Genomic DNA, 17,438 nt, shown 5'->3' on the forward strand with positions numbered 1-17,438 from the left:
GATACCATACATATGTTTTTAGAAATGATTTGGAAAATATTTGAACACCTTGTCTTAAAATATTTTATTCATCATGTTAAAATAAAATGTACCATAATCAATTTTTTTTCTTTTTTTCCAATTTTTCAGGGGGGGAAAGCCTTCAGGGAAAAAAACGGGGAGGGGAAAACTTTTTTTTCCAAATTTTTTCGGGTTTTTTCCAGAACGTCACATCTCTAGTCAAAAGTGCAGCCCATGGAATGCACCCAGCCCACCCAGGGCTTTAATCAGGCCCATGGGTCTTTTCTCCCTCCTCACCCCTCCAACTTCAGCTTGGAGGCTGCTGAAGTTCCCAGCTCCTTCTGCCTTGTCTTTCCCTGCTTCAGCCAGTTGAAGCTGTTGCTTGCTGGAGTGATCTCCTTGCAAATAAAGGCTTGATGCTTTGAGCCAGCTTGTCGCTGCTGAATGGACCAGAGAACTAGTGCCTAGTGAGTACTCTAACCTGGGTACCCGCAGCCAAAGAGGGATATTATCCTGGAGAGCCACTGCCAATCTAAGGAGACCCAGGACTGGGGGGGGGGAGGGGGAGAGAAGCCTGCAATACCCAGCCATTTAATGTTTTCCTAGGCTCAGAGCATTTTATGTGTTTAGTTTCTGCTGTGATCCTTGTGCTTTTTCTTGATGTTGTATTTTAAAAATTGCATTGCCAAATAGTGTCAAAATTGCACTATTCCAATTTTCCATTTTAAACATAATATTGCAAGAGTTTTAAACATGTTTGTATTTTATGTAAAATATATCTTTAATTGTGTTTGTATCCTTTATAAAGTTTATATCTCTGCTACCTGGCATTACATTTTATGACACGTGTGGCCCAGCCCCACAAAATGTCAGATCTGGCCCATGTAATGGATGAGTTTGACACCCCTGGTTTAGCTCTACCGAGAGCCACTTTGATTAGTGGTTAAGAGTGCAAACTCTGTAAGGGAAGATCTTGCCTCACTAACCTGTTACATTTCTTTGAGGGGGTGAACAAACATGTGGACAAAGGAGACTCAGTAGATGTTGTTTACCTTGACTTCCAGAAAGCTTTTGATAAAGTTCCTCATCAAAGGCTCCTTAGTAAGCTCGAGAGTCATGGAGTAAAAGGACAGGTCCTCTTGTGGATCAAAAACTGGCTAATTAATAGGAAGCAGAGAGTGAGTATAAATGGGCAGTCTTCGCAGTGGAGGACGGTAAGCAGTGGGGTGCCGCAGGGCTCAGTACTGGGTCCCATGCTCTTTAACTTGTTCATAAATGATTTGGAGTTGGGAGTAAGCAGTGAAGTGGCCAAGATTGCAGATGACACTGAATTGTTCACGGTGGTGAGAACCAGAGAGGATTGTGAGGAACTCTAAAGGGATCTGTTGAGGCTGGGTGATGGGCATTAACGTGGCAGATGAGGTTCAATGTGGCCAAGTGCAAAGTAATGCACATTGGGGCCAAAAATCCCAGTTGCAAATATAAGTTGATGGGGTGTGAACTGGCAGAGACTGACCAAGAGAGAGATCTCGAAGTCGTGGTAGAGAACTCACTGAAAATGTCAAGACAGTGTGCAATATAAAAGGGCAACGCCATGCTGGGAATTATTAGGAAGGGAAGGGAATTGAAAACAAATCAGCCAGTATCCTAATGCCCATGTATAAATTGATGGTGCGGTCTCATTTGGAATACTGTGTACAATTTTGGTCACCGCACCTCAAAAAAGATATTATAGCATTGTAGAAAGTCCAGAAAAGGGCAACTAGAATGATTAAAGGTTTGGAACACTTTCCCTATGAAGAAAGGCTGAAACGCTTGGGGCTCTTTAGCTTGGAGAAACGTCGACTGCGGGGTGACATGATAGAGGTTTACATGATTATGCATGGGATGGAGAAAGCAGAGAAAGAAGTACTTTACTCCCTTTCTCACAATACAAGAACTCGTGGGCATTCGATGAAATTGCTGAGCAGTCGGGTTAAAAAGGATATAAGGAAGTACTTCTTCACCCAAAGGGTGATTAACATGTGGAATTCACTGCCACAGGAGGTGGTGGCGGCTACAAGCATAGCCAGCTTCAAGAGGGGGTTAGATAAAAATATGGAGCAGAGGTCCATCAGTGGCTATTAGCCACATATATATAATTTTTTTGGCCACTATGTGACACAGAGTGTTGGACTGGATGGGCCATTGGCCTGATCCAACATGGCTTCTCTTATGTTCTAATATGGGAAAGCCAGGTTTGATTTCCCACTCTTCCAAATGGAGCTGCTTATGTGACCTGGGGTCAGTCACAAATTCTCTCTGAGCATTTATCTGAAGAGCAGTTTTTGAAAAAACTCTCACCCCCACCTACCTCACAAGTGTTGTGGGGAAGAGAAGGAAAAGGAGACTGTAAATTGCTCTGAGACTCCCAAGTGAAGGGCAGGGTATAAATCCAATCTCTTCTTCTTTTTCTGTCTCTGGGAAAGAACAGAGTACCTGATCATTAGGCCTGTCTCTGGTAATGACCATTTGTACCATTTAATCAGACTCCTGGGAAAGGGTAGGCTGGTGACGGTGAAATAGGATTGCCTGGATTAGGAAATCTTGAAGACTTTGGGGGGTGGAGCCTGGAGACTTTCCCATTCCCCAAAATAAATATATACAAATAGAGCACGCAGTTCCCCTGAATATAGTCTTTATTTCCTTGTTCTTCTTTTGTCTTCAGAGATCTCCAGCAGCTGCATTTCCACTAAATGAAAGTGTGTTTTGTCATACCCCCCACAAGCCCCTTGTCAGGCTTTGGTAGCATTTCCAAGAATGTTATGGAAGGTTTTCATGGCTGAAGTCCATTGGTTGTTGTAGATTTTCCAAGCTTTGTGGCTGTGGTCTTGGCATTGTGTGACCTGATGTTTCGCCAGCAACTGTGACTGGCATCCTCAAAGGTGTAACCCAGAAAACAGTTTTCCGGGTTACACCTCTGAGGATGCCAGTCACAATTGCTGGCGAAATGTCAGGTCTCACAATGCCAAGACCACGGCTACAAAGCCCGGAAAATCTACTACAACCAAATTTCCAAGAATGGTTTTATTAAGGGATATACACAAAGCAGCCAAAATAAACAATCCTTTTCCAAAGTTTGCAAGCCCACATTTTTATGATCTCACTGGGGCAATGGTATAAATTGCTTTACTCACAGGAGCTGCTGAATGTAACAATCTGCTTTATTTCAACCAGCTTCTTCAGACTAACACTGAAAATGAAAGTAAGGAAGCAGTCAAGGGGGTGGAATTTTCCTCCATCCCAGAATCAGGTTCTAGTTAATTCCTTAGTATCCATTCGACTATATGTACAAATTCTGAAACAAATGCAGTGCTCTCTTCCTCTCTCACATACTCACCTGGAAGAGCCACGTGGCTCATGCCTGCTCATCCCCTTCCATGCAGGTTTCCTCTGGCTGAGATCTAAAGGCAAACACACACATTCCATTTTTTAAAATATCCTGCCAAGATTTAAAGGCACATCATGGCTGCTGGGGTGGGGCTTCCCTTCACTAGCCAGCTGGCTAGGGGCAGGGAGGAGCCTGCAAAATCCGGGGATCCCCCACCTGGACCTCGGGGTTGGCAAGTCTAGGGGGGAATCCTGTGTTTCAGAGGATTCAACCTAATGGCTCGTCAGTAATAGCCTGTGTGTACCTGAAAGCATTAAAGAAGATTCGTATTATTATTTGAAGCCGTAACTAGTTTAAATTGATGTGCCTCAGCCAAGTTATGCTTTGTCTACCTGAAGACTGGTGCTACGGATCTGTTCTTTGAAACCAATCTGCAAATTTTCTTTGTTTATATACTAATCCTGCCTCAGTGATCTTGATATTCTATTTGCACACCACAAAACTTACCTAATGGTGGTGAAACTATTCTTAAGCACTTGCTACCTTAAAACACCTGGTAACTAAGGAGAAGGTTTATAGTTAGAAACAAACTTGGTTCTCAAAAATCATGGGAGGCTGTGTGAGTGCCCTCAATAGGTAGAAAGGCCTGTCACAGCTGGCAATACTGTTTTGTTTGCCTAGCAACAGCCACTCAGAGGGTATTTATTTCTTAAAGCTACAGATACTGCTTCAATGGATTTTTAAAGATGTACTTTTTTTAGATTACAGATTTCTTTGCAGACCTCAGTTCTGTAGAAAGATCTGCCTAGTTTTGGTGGATTGCAAATTGAGTATGAGTACCCAGTGTGATACAGCAGCAAAGAAGGCAAACTTGATCTTAGGGAGTATCAACAGATGCATAATATCTAGGACATGAGATGTGATAGTACCACTGTATACTGCATTCGTCAGACCTCACTTGGATTACTGTGTCCAGTTCTGGAGGCATTTTCATTGGAAAAACATAGCAGCCTTAGAGTGGGTGCAAAGGAGAGCACCACAATTTAAGAAGGATCTAGGCAAGCTGGAATGTGTCCAGAGGAGGGCAATGGAGATGGTGAGGGGTCTGGCGACCAAGTCTGATGAGGAAAGGTTGAAGGAACTGGGGATGTTTAGCCTGAAGAGGAGATGACTGAGAAGTGATATGATCACCATCTTCAAGTACTTGAAGGGCTGTCATATAGAGGATGGTACAGAGTTGTTTTCTGTTACCCCGGAAGGTCAGACCAGAACCAACGGGTTGAAATTAAATCAAAAGAGTTTCCAGCTAAATATTATGAACTACCTAACAGTTACAGCAGTTCCTCAGTGGAACAGGCTTCCTTGGGAGCTAATGGGCTCTCCTTCTTTGGAGGTTTTTAAACAGGGGCTAGATGGCCATGCAGGGCTGATTCGCCCATTAGGCAAACTAGGTGGTTACCTAGGGTGCAGGGAAGGTGGGGGTGCTGAATTGGGCTCCCCCCTCCTGGTGCCCAATGTCAAGCATGTGGGTTCAATGACGAGTCGAAGTTGATACAAAGACTACATTTATTGATAGACCGATACTTTGGCTCAAGCCGTTGCTCGAGAAGAATGAAACTGATACATTGATACACAACTTTTAAGATACATTTCAAAGGGATTCCTACAGGAGGGGAAGCAGGGGAGCGTTCACACATAGAATATCAAAACTACATACATTCCCAGGGCGTTATCAGGCATTCGGCCTTGCATTGCCCAGATGGCTCATCCTCCCGGAGGAGAATTCATGGGAAGGTGCTGATTGCTTTGTTCCCTCTAATTAACAGCCATAAAACAAGAGAAGAGCCAGGAAAGAATAATAAACTAACATTTGGTTCTCTGGAATCCTACGCAGGTCTGCTTTTAGTTAGGCCCTAAAACCATTAGTTATTGATCAGAATTAGCCATGCTTGACACCCAAGACAACCACCTGGTTTGCCTCTCCCCTGCTGCTGCCGCTGCTGCCAGCCACCACCAGACCCCTCCCTTCCCTTTCGCTGTGCTCCGCCTGTCCCCTGAAGCTTGCCACCACCAGTCCCTCCCTTCCCTTTCGCTGTGCCCCGCCCCCCACTCACCCAAGCTTTCCACTGCTGCTAGCCACCTCCAGCCCCCTTTCTTCCCTTTTGCCCTCTGACCGCCCACCCACCCCTGAAGTTTGCCGCCGCTGCTGCTAGCCACCACCAGCCTTCTCCCTTCCCTTCTGCCATGCTCCACCCCCCCTGAAGCCCCCCCCCCATAGCCACTGCTGCCAGCCCCCTTCCTTCCCTTCTGCTGTGCTCTGCCTACCCCCTCGAAGAACAGATGCTGGCTGCCTTGAAGCTGTTAAGGCCCAACCTCATTGCGCTTCGAGGGGAGGGAGGGCGACGGAGCACGGTGCTGCCGAGGGAGGGAAGGAGGTGGCGGGGGGGGGGGGGCACCGGCAGGGAACCTGCCTGGGTTGCCATGCACTCTCAGACCAGCACTGTGACCATATGACAACAATGCTGATTCTGTGAATGTAGGCAGATCATAAGGAGGGCAGGAAGGGTTGCATCAATGTTTAGTTCTTGTAGCCCTTTCTTACACATTCAGGGAAATGCTGATCACCACTTTGGAGTCAGGAAGCAATTTTCTTCAGGCCAGTTTGGCTAAAGGTACTGGATGGTTTGGGGTTTTTTTTTGCCATCTTCTGGGCATGGAGCAGGGATCGCTGGGGATGTGGGGAGGTATTTGTGAAGTTCCTGCATTGAGGGTTGGACTAGATGACCCTAGAGGTCCCTTCCAACTCTATGATTCCATAATAAAGGATGATTAAGAGTTTGAAGACTAAGCCTTATGACAAAAGGCTGTGCAAACTGAGAATGTTCAGCCTGGAGAAAAGGAAGTTAGGGGGATATGATTATTCTTTTTAGAGTCTTTGAAGGGCTATTGTTTAGAGTAGGGCAGCAACTGGACAAGGATTTGTCAGAGATGCTTTAAGGTTGGATTTTATGGTCTTTAGGCCCCTTCCAACTTAAAAAAAAATTATTTCTAGTCTGTTCATTAATCCAGTCTCTAGATTTAAGTTTTCACAGAACAGGCTCTGTTGAAAATTTGGTACATATTGAACTGCGCATAATGAGCTAAAGCATAATATATTGTTAATATTTATTGCAGATAGAGAAAATATATAATCCTGTCTTGGAATCTGCTTTCCAAAGGATTAAAAGAAAAGTAGAAGGAAAAAACAGTGGAAGGCCAGTAACGCACAGGTTATACCATCATGTTCCAGCTCAATATTGCAGTCTGGTCTGCAAAACTGGATTTCAGACAACCTATTCCACTTCACAGGGTAAGCCCAAGCACCTTTGAGTTTATTGAGTAAAAGCAGCATAAGTATATGAAATAAATATTCCCATTAATAGCTAGAATCCTGCAGAAAATTATTTTCACAATTTGACAATCATGCAGGTACATAATTTGAGGATTCCTATTTAAGTATTTCAAAGACAGAACATAAAGAATACCAATAGTACAGTAATATGTCCAGTTATTCTAATTCAGTATATTCATATGATCTTCCTCCCTAAAAGCAAGAAAAATGAAATTTAACATGACACTCAGTTTTGTGATTTCTAAACTGATCTAAGAGACACAGCTGGAGTTTGGATTTTTGCATTGCCCCCATTATTAATTCCATATTGTTCAATGTCAAAGTGATTACACTACATATGGTACACAATCAAATTAATTAAAAAGCGACATGTTGCACTTACAGAAAAGATGTTTTCTACTTTCCTTCTCTTCAGCTCCTGTTATATCTTATAAGTAACACCTTCACATTAATCTTCAAAGCAGTATTGATTACATGCAGTCACACAAGTATAAAACATTTTTCATAGCTGCAATCACTCCCACTTTCCACTCCTAACTTATATACAACCCCCTTAAAGAAACACCATGTTTTCTCAGTCCATAACATAATCCCACATCCAGACAGGTGGTTGTCCCATTCTTCCTTTCCTCTCCATTGCTACAGCCAATGGTGTCTCTTGAGGTGATGATAATGGTGGTGATAATGTCTCTCGAGATGTATCTGAAGGTCCCAACTTACAATTTAGATTGGTTCCCTCATAAACAGGCCCAACATCATTTTGAATCCCTGGTAACAAAGAACCACCATCTAATTCAAAACTCATTTCACTTCCACCAGAATACAAATAAGAAGCATTCCATGCATGTCCATCTGATAATTTATAAGTATATGGCCCTTTTTTCTCCACAATCTTAAGAGGCAAAGTGAACATACGTTCCTTTCACAAAATCCCAGTTCTTCTTACTCTAACAAATGAGCCACATTTAAATTTAAAATCCTTACCATTTTTATCTTGCATAAGCCTACTACTTCTCTTGCTTCTGATCCACTCTTTTTCTCAGTTCAGAGTCTAACGATACATCAGTCCTTGCCTTTAAGATTACAGTAATATTTAACCTGGTACACATCTTTTTCCCATGTAATAATTTTGCGGGTGATCTTTGCATTATAGCAACCCTTGTTGCCCTAAGAACATGAGAAGCCATGTTGGATCAAGCCAATGGCCCATCCAGTCCAACACTGTGCCACACAGTGGCCAAAAAACTAGGTGCCATCAGGAGGTCCATCAGTGGGGCCAGGAGACTAGAAGTCCTCCCAATGTTGCCTCTCCTAAGCACCAAGAATAGACAGCATCACTGCCCTAGACAGAGAAGTCCATCAATACCCTGTGGCTAATAGCCACAAATGGACCTCTGCTCCATATGGTTATCCAATCCCTTGAAGCTGGCTATGCTTGTAGCTGCCGCCACCTCCTGTGGCAGTGAATTCCACATGCTGATCACCCTTTGGGTGAAGAAGTAGTTTCTTTTATCTGTTCTAACCCGAATGCTCAGCAATTTCATTGAGTGTCCATGAGTTCTCGTATTGTGAGAAAGGGAGAAAAGTACTTCTTTCTCTACCTTCTCTATCCCATGCATAATCTTGTAAAAACTGGTGAAAAAAACCAGTCCTAAAAGCAATCCTTGTCTTTCCTCCCAATTAACTGCTTGCAAACTAGCTTTCACACTTCTATTAAACTGTTCAATTTTTCCATTAGCTTGCCGATAGTACACTGATGACCTCCTATGTATATTTTGTTCTAGAAGAAAAGTTTCAAATTCCAAAGAAGTAAATTGAGCCCCATTATCAGAAATCAACTCTTTAGGATCCCCTTCCATACTGAAAACTACAGCACAAACCTTACATCATAGCAGCAGACGTAGTTTGTGATGTACAGTAAATGCTATCTCTGGCCATTTGCTAACGTAATCTATAAGAACAACATAACATTAATAGAAGCAGTCTCAAAAGGTCCCACAATATAAATGGCAACTTTTCCCCAAGCAGAATGTGGGAACATAACTGTCTGTAATGTAGGGTTGCCAATCCCCAGGTGGGGGCAGGGGATCCCCCGGTTTGGAGACCTTCCCCCCGCTTCAGGGTCGTCAGAAAGTGGGGGGAGGGGAGGGAAATGTCTTCTGGGAACTCTATTATTCCCTATGGATATTTATTCCCATAGAAAATCATGGAGAATTGATCCGCGGGTATCTGGGGCTCTGGAGGGCTGTTTTCTGGGGTAAAGGCACCAAATTTTCAGTATAGCATCTAGTGCCTCTCCCCTAAATACCCCCCAAGTTTCAAAAAGATTGGACCAGGGGGTCCAATTCTATGAACCCCAAAAGAAGGTGCCCCTATCCTTCATTATTTCCTATGGAAGGAAGGCACTGAAAAGGTGTGCCATCCCTTTAAATGTGATGGCCAGAACTCCCTTTGGAGTTCAATTATGCTTGTCACAGCCTTGATCTTGGCTCCACCCCTAATGTCTCCTGGCTCCACCCCCAAAGTCCCCAGATATTTCTTGAATTGGACTTGGCAACCCTACTGTAATGGTACTGGGTGTGCTACTGCTATCTTATCATGTAACTGGCAAGTGACACAAGGCTTAATGACTCCTTCCACTTGTGAATCCATCCCAGGCCATCAATGCAAATCTCACAATCATTGTTTAGTGTGTACAATTCCATGCTGTGTATCATAGGCCGGAGAGATAAACGTAGGCCGCAATTCCTCTGGGACAAGCAGTCGATGTGTACCTCATAACATACAACCATGCTGTAATGAAAGCTCATTACTGTCAGGACGTGTCCTGCCATGAGATGTTTATTTGTTCTGTCATGAGATGCTTTATCAGCCCCATAGCCAGGATTTGAAGAATTGGGGGGGCCTGATTTTTTTCAGGGAGCACATAGTGGCCCCAACCTCCATGGCCTTCTCTCCTACCACCGCTGAGAAGGAAAGCTGCCAGCTCGCTGCCATACAGCCTCCCCCCTCCCCACAGCTGCCCCAGGTGATCCCTTTCCACCCTTCTTCCAGCAGCTCTGGTGGGGAGCCACTCAGAGGTTTAGATATGTGCCGCACGGTCTCCTGCCCTTACCTGTAGCATGATCCAGCTAGGCAAGCCCGGTGGGACAAGGGGGGGGGGGGGGGTGGAAGGCGCCACCAAGTTGCAACTGACTTCTGGGGCTACAAGACCTCCAGTTTGGATTTCTTCCTGTTGGAGGGCGAGCCAAGGCTGCCCAAGCGCAGCTCCCACCCTCACTTGGGTGGCCAGCAAGACCAGGCCAGAAAACTCCTGCAGGCAAACATCACCTCTCCACTGATCCCCAGCCCCGGACTGCAGCCAGGACCTCCACTTGTGTGCGCCAGCCTACCCTACCCTGCCCTGCCTGCAATGGAGCCATCCGCCCCCTACTCCCGCTACCCCACTTGAGGGCCAGAACGGCCTCTTCTTGTAGGCGCCCTCTAGCCCAACGTCAGTCCAAGGTGGAGCTTAACTTTCAGTCCTGGGCGCTGAAAGTGCCCCGTTGTTTCTGCTTGCTGGGGGGTCAGAGATTTCTTCCAGCCCCTAAGCAAGCAGAAGCAACATGGAGCTTAACTTTCAGTCCTGGGCACTTGTGCCCCGTTGTTTCTGCTTGCTGAGGGGTCAGAGATTTCTTCCAGCCCCTAAGCAAACAGAAGCAACAGGGAGCTAATAAATCTCTGACCCCTCAGCTAGCAGAAACAATGGGGCACTTTCAGCACCCAGGACTGAAAGTTAAGCTCCACGTTGGGCTGACGTTGGACTAGAGGGCGCCTCTGATTTAAGTCTCTACTGATTTAATTTCTCCCAATTTGGATGACATATTTCTTAGGTCAGCTGAATAGGAAACCCAAGGAATTTCCTTGAGATCAGTCCATCAAGTATGATGCTATAACTTCAAAGAGACTCAGACAGAGAACAACGCCTTTGAACTTTTACCTTGGAATGTAGCAGGATGGACATGCTGCATTTCACAACACCCCAATGTTCTATTTTTTTACCAGAAATATGTTGTTAGTCTTGTACAAGAGACATGGTTGGATGCTGACCTAGTTTTAATTCTTCTAAAGTGAATGTAGTTCCAGGGCAGGGGTTGGGGCGATTGAAAGGGGATTTGGGCATCCTAATATTGACCTCCTGAAAAGTAAAATGTTTAACAAACCTCCCTTGGGGCAATTGGCAACGGCTAAGAGTTTATCTTGGGGAAGGAGAAATTTGATTATTGAAAACAGCTATTTACCCCCTTTAAGCAGAACATCCAAGACAGAAGAAAATTAGATGTCCCTAGAAAATTATGTGGGGGCCTTAATGCTGGAACATCCCGAGGCCATGCTGCTGATGATGTGATGATCTGAATGCCCGATTGAGCCCAGATGACACTTTTTTGGCAGCCAAATTTAAACTGCAGTTGAGTGCACCAACTCAGGCGAATCTCTGGGGATTTGGGGCCAAGAGAGAATGTTTAAAGACCAATGAGCAAACTATGTGAGGTTTGTCTTTTTAAGTTTGCTTTCAGGTTAAGACACTTAATTTTAAATGGATCTGTAAAGGATATAGAATGTCATGTGTATGGTTTCTGGGTTGTGACAGTAGGTGCAAGCCTTCTATGGCCTTTTCTTTTTTTGGCCCTGCCGTGGATCGAGTTAGCCTGAATCTTTACCTTTGCAAAATAGTAGTAACAGCTGTAACAAATTAAGACTTAGATGGCTTCATAGTCATTAATCTTCAAAGCAGTCTTTATGCTCAGTCACACAAGTATAAAACACACCTTACAACTGCAATCTCTCCCACTTCCCACTGCTAACTTATATAGAACCTTCTTAAAGAAACATACACCACAGCTCCCATGCAATTTGAAATGCAGACGTTGAAGGCTGGAGAACCCTGGGTAGTGGTATGACAGTCAGCATCGGGGAAGGGCTGCAGCCAGACCAGGAAGTCGACAGAAATTATAGACCTCCCCATCGAGCTGAAGAGCCTTGTATTCACAATAAGGCTTCTTAGGACGTAACCTAGCACTGTATCTGGGTTGTTATCTGCCCTTCAGGATTGTACCTGAGGCATAATTGAAAGCAGATCAAAGGTGATGCAGAATGAAGTTTCCAACACTCGTGTTTTGCAGTGGTGCCATGACAAGAACATAACCCATGTCAACAGTCTGCTTTTTCCCCCCAGACCAGAAGTACGGAGCTGGCATCTATTTTAACAAGAATCCCAGGAACCTTGTGGCAGATACCAGGGAAAAGTGTGAAATGGACCACCTGCTCTGTGCATTTGAAGCAGAGGTTGTAACGGGCTTATTCACTAGGGGCAATCGAAGCTATGTAGTACCACCATTAATTAATGCAAGCGGAATGAAACTCTATGACAGTGTAGTTGACGATATTCACAACCCTGAAATCTTTGTCATTTTTAATAGGGAACAGGCTCTGCCTCTGTATTTGTTGACTTGTTCCCTGATTTGGAATCCAGGGCAGAAGACAAATTTGGAGCCATCAGCCTAGAAAATATGAGACCTCAGATTTCATCAGAATGTGGGCACTGGGCAATGTCTGTGTATTTAGACGACATCTACAGATGGCAGCCTTTCAATGTAGTGAGAAATCTTGCTATGAAATGATTTAAATTATCCTAATTGCTTAGTGAGCAGCTTCAGCAAAGGAAGTTTAAAACCATGTCATTTTATTTACAACAGAACTGCACTGACAATTGTAAAATAAAATACCAACTTCAAACCCTTTGAAAATTTTATTTTGTGCTGTTTATTATAGTATAGAACACTTAACAATGGCATGGGTCTCACCTAAAATATCCACATGTGATGGATTTCCATCTGTGGAAACACAACTTCCTGACTTCCTCCTCCTGCAGCATGAAATGCTCCTGAAGGCGGCAAGACCCCCTGGAATACCTCAGGAGGGGAGTCCAAACTCTGCTGAAGGAAAGGAAAACCGGCAAAAATCTCCCCCCTGACAACTATGTGGAAATTTTCACTGGGATCCAATCCATGATATATATTTTACTGGGAGTTCTATTTAATATGTGCCTGAATCAGTGCTTACATCCCAAAGAGTTATTTATATAAGATTTTAGGTAATTTGTTTCATTCATTAGCAATGAATAAGAGACAGTTTAATACTGTAGTTTAATGCCACTGCATACAAGCTTACATTAGGTTATACTAGGGGTGGCCAATGGTAGCTCTCCAGATGTTTTTTGGCTACAACTCCCATCAGCCCCAGCCATTGGTGATGCTGGCTGGGGCTGATGGGAGTTGTAGGTAAAAAACATCTGGAGAGCTACCGTTGGCCACCCCTGGGTTATGCCCTAATTAGGGATGGGCATGAACTGTATTTTTGTGATTCAGTTCGCAGTTCCTGGCTGAACCACAAATCCATATGCGAACCAACCTAGTTCATATTGTTTAAACCCCTAGTTTTTGCTCCCGTGGCTTTTTATGGGGAACAGAAAATAGTTAAACCAAACAGCTGAGTGGCAGGGAGCTCCCTACTGTTCAGCTGATTTTTTTGTTAAGAGCAGAAAGAAGGGGTTAAAATTAGGGATATGAAAAAAAAAATCTGGTAAAATTTGAATTCAGGGGCAAAATATTGGGGGGGCCAAATGTCAGATTCAACAGCCAAATCTGATTCATGAGATAGCTGGCTATTCCTGAATATATGGCTCCGTTATACCCTATGGGCCCATTGAAGTCAATAGCAAAATAGGGTATAATGAAAGGCAGCTGGGGGGCAGAGGGAGTGGCACCAAATTTGCAGGGCAGCTGCAGGAGCCTCTCCCCACAGAACCCCCAAGTTCCAAAAAGATTGGATCGGGGTCCAATTCTAGGGGCACCCGAAGAGGGTGCCCCCATTCCCTATGCTTTCCTATGGCAGGGGAGAAAGGTGGAAAAATTGACACTGGAGAGGATGGGGTTTGAGGGAGAGGCACCAAATTTGCAGTTCAGCTGGAACCCCCAAGTTCCAAAAAGATTGGACAAGGAGTTCCAGTTCTATGGGACCCCAAAGTGTTTGTCCCTCTTCCCCATTGTCTCTTATGATGGGAAAAACTTGCAAAAACAGGCAGATTTTTCTAGATAATCTCTGCAGTGGAAAGTCAATTGTGGTAAGGATGCTTGTTTGCAAGGAGCATAACAGTGCTATATGCCCTGCAGAACAAGTGCCACTGTGGCAGTACCAGTGCCACACACAAAAAACCTTAGTTCAAATCTGAGAATTTCTCTGAATTACAAACCTAGGGGGCGGGGTGCTTTCTGCAAGGACCACAGCACAGAAACAGTGCACTGGTGCTCTGTGCCAACCTAAAAGTGACCAGCCCAGTGGAACAACCCTACCAACTACTGCCCAGCACCTAAACCCAGTGCCCTTGTGGCCTGGGTATACTAAAAGATGAATGGACACAAATCTGAAATCAAGATTCACAAAGCTAACCAACCTGTTTTACTGCAGCATCATTTCAGAAACAGGCTCACAAACCACCATGATTATAATTCAGCAATTTCCTCCGGTCTGTTTCTGAAATGATGTCTGGACTGGATATCACAGAATTGCATCCTCTGAAGCTTCAATTTCCTTGGGCGAACTGATCTCTGCAATTTGGAGATCACTTGTAATTCTAGGAGAACTCCAGGACCCAACAAAAAGATGGCAACCTTTTAAAGAGACCATATAATGTGGATTAAGTACACCATATTAAATAAATTATATATTGGTGTCTGCCATCCCTGTTGCAAGGCAACAGGAAATGTCATTCAATTCCTTGCCCTACAGGGAGCTTGTATTTCTTATGCAGTATTTTAAGCAATATTCTAAAACAACAGGAGAGCAATACAGGAAATTAAATGCTTTCTGAAAGGTGTTTCTTCATAAATAAGGAGTTTAATTTGGCTATCAGAAGGCCACATTTTTTTCCCCTAGAGACTCTCTCAAGTCACAAGCAAAAACCTCCCTGTTTATTTCAAGTAGGACTATTAGTAAGAATCCACAAGTTCAGTCACCAGTGGCTATTAGATTATGATTCCAAACACTGAAATAATAGCATTCAGAACTGAAGGTAAAATCATTCTTTACTGTTGGGAAGATACAATTCAGTAGGATTCTCAAACAAGCTGTAAACACAGACAGAGGACTGGGAATGTATAAAGCTAGCATAGATTCTGAATTATGTCTCTTAAGAACATAAGAACATAAGAGAAGCCATGTTGGATCAGGCCAACGGCCCATCAAGTCCAACACTCTGTGTCACACAGTGGCAAAAAATGTTATATACACACATACACTGTGGCTAATAGCCACTGATGGACCTGTGCTCCATATTTTTATCTAAACCCCTCTTGAAGGTGGCTATACTTGTGGCCGCCACCACCTCCTGTGGCAGTGAATTCCACATGTTAATCACCCTTTGGGTGAAGAAGTACTTCCTTTTATCCGTTTTAACCTGTCTACTCAGCAATTTCATCGAATGCCCACGAGTTCTTGTATTGTGAGAAAGGGAGAAAAGTACTTCTTTCTCTACTTTCTCCATTCCATGCATTATCTTGTAAACCTCTATCATGTCACCCCGCAGTCGACATTTCTCCAAGCTAAAGAGTCCCAAGCGTTTCAACCTTTCTTCATAGGGAAAGTGCTCCAGCCCTTTAATCATTCTAGTTGCCCTTCTCTGCACCTTCTCTAAAGCTGTAATATCCTTTTTGAGGTGCGGCGACCAGAACTGCACACAGTACTCCAAATGAGACCGCACCATCGATTTATACAGGGGCATTATGATACTGGCTGATTTGTTTTCAATTCCCTTCCTAATAATTCCCAGCATGGCATTGGCCTTTTTTATTGCAAACGCACACTGTCTTGACACTTTCAGTGAGTTATCTATCATGACCCCAAGATCTCTCTCTTGATCAGTCTCTGCCAGTTCACACCCCATCAACTTGTATTTGTAGCTGGGATTCTTAGCCCCAATGTGCATTACTTTGCACTTGGCCACATTGAACCGCATCTGCCACGTTGACGCCCACTCACCCAGCCTCAACAGATCCCTTTGGAGTTCCTCACAATCCTCTCTGGTTCTCACCACCCTGAACAATTTAGTGTCATCCGCAAACTTGGCCACTTCACTGCTCACTCCCAACTCTAAATCATTTATGAACAAGTTAAAGAGCATGGGACCCAGTACCGAGCCCTGTGGCACCCCACTGCTTACCGTCCTCCACTGCGAAGACTGCCCATTTATACTCACTCTCTGCTTCCTATTACTCAGCCAGTTTTTGATCCACAAGAGGACCTGTCCTTTTACTCCATGATTCTCAAGCTTTCTAAGGAGCCTTTGATGAGGAACTTTATCAAAAGCTTTCTGGAAGTCAAGGTCTTGACTTCCATGCATTGGTAGGTGTGCTGTGCCTTTTGACCCTCAGTCTCTTTCCTCTGGGTATATGAAAGTGGATAAATATAGGACTCAATGGATCACTTTTCACTCTTTCCCTTGGCTAAACAGCAAATAAGCTAAAAGTTATACATATTGGTCCGCTGAAATTCCAGAACAAGAAATATAATTCATGTTAATACCTTTATTAGGGCCATTTTAGTTGGTCCTAATACAAACTATTACATGGTTTTTGTTTCCCCAGCAAACAGCCCTAACTCATGCATGATTCCCATAAACAGATCTTGTTGGCTCTGCTTCTCACTGAGCTGTGAGCAGACTATTACTGCTTAGCATTTAGTAGAAAAAGAGGTGCTGGAGTTCATTAGCACAACTCATTTGCATAACTTATTTGCGTATGCCACATACCCTGACATCACCAGAAGGTGTACTAAATCATATCAGCTCAGCATCTACTTTAAGATGCTTCTTGAATTAGAATTGTTGTAATAAAAGCATATTCTCACCATACTTTTTAAATTAGTTTCTCCTATGTTGCCACAGTGGCATGATGATTTTCATCTGTCTGCTTTATGTTTCAGTTATTTTCCCATTTTTTGTGGGGAAAGTATTAGAAAGTTTGTCAAATCTCAGAGTTCAGCAAAATTCTCAGGGGGTTTGAACAATGGAGCCCAGAAGCAAGTATGGGGGGGAGGGGTGTAAGAAAGAAAGAGCACTCCTGAGCTTCTGCCTAAAAAGAGGCCTGCTGCTTAGAAGAAGAAGATATTGGATTTATATCCTGCCCTCCACTCCGAAGAGTCTCAGAGCGGCTCACAATCTCCTTTACCTTCCCCCCCACAACAGACACCCTGTGAGGTAGATGAAGATATTGGATTTATATCCCGCCCTCCACTCCAAAGAGTCTCAGAGCGGCTCACAATCTCCTTTCCCTTCCTCCCCCACAACAGACACCCTGTGAGGTGGGTGGGGCTGGAGAGGGCTCTCACAGCAGCTGCCCTTTCAAGGCTGGAGTCTCAGAGCGGCTCACAATCTCCTTTCCCTTCCTCCCCCACAACAGACACCCTGTGAGGTGGGTGGGGCTGGAGAGGGCTCTCACAGCAGCTGCCCTTTCAAGGACAACCTCTGCCAGAGCTGTGGCTGACCCAAGGCCATTCCAGCAGGTGCAAGTGGAGGAGTGGGGAATCAAACCCGGTTCTCCCAGATAAGAGTCCGCACACTTAAACACTACACCAAACTGGCTC

At 44.2% G+C, this 17,438-nt stretch overlaps 1 protein-coding gene across 1 annotated transcript in view; it reads left to right on the forward strand.

Moving 5' to 3' along the window:
• PARP9 (poly(ADP-ribose) polymerase family member 9) overlaps nucleotides 1-12,534 on the forward strand; it is a 56,038-nt gene extending 43,504 nt beyond the window's left edge. The window contains exons 8-9 of the mRNA XM_060262791.1: nucleotides 6,545-6,719; nucleotides 11,977-12,534. Coding sequence (XP_060118774.1) covers nucleotides 6,545-6,719; nucleotides 11,977-12,305 — 504 coding nt within the window. The 3' untranslated portion in view covers nucleotides 12,306-12,534. The remainder of the gene's footprint in view (nucleotides 1-6,544; nucleotides 6,720-11,976) is intronic.
• Nucleotides 12,535-17,438: the final 4,904 nt, after the last annotated feature.

This window comes from Heteronotia binoei, chromosome 21 (assembly GCF_032191835.1).
Source record: "Heteronotia binoei isolate CCM8104 ecotype False Entrance Well chromosome 21, APGP_CSIRO_Hbin_v1, whole genome shotgun sequence".
NCBI classification, from domain to species: Eukaryota; Metazoa; Chordata; class Lepidosauria; order Squamata; family Gekkonidae; genus Heteronotia; species Heteronotia binoei.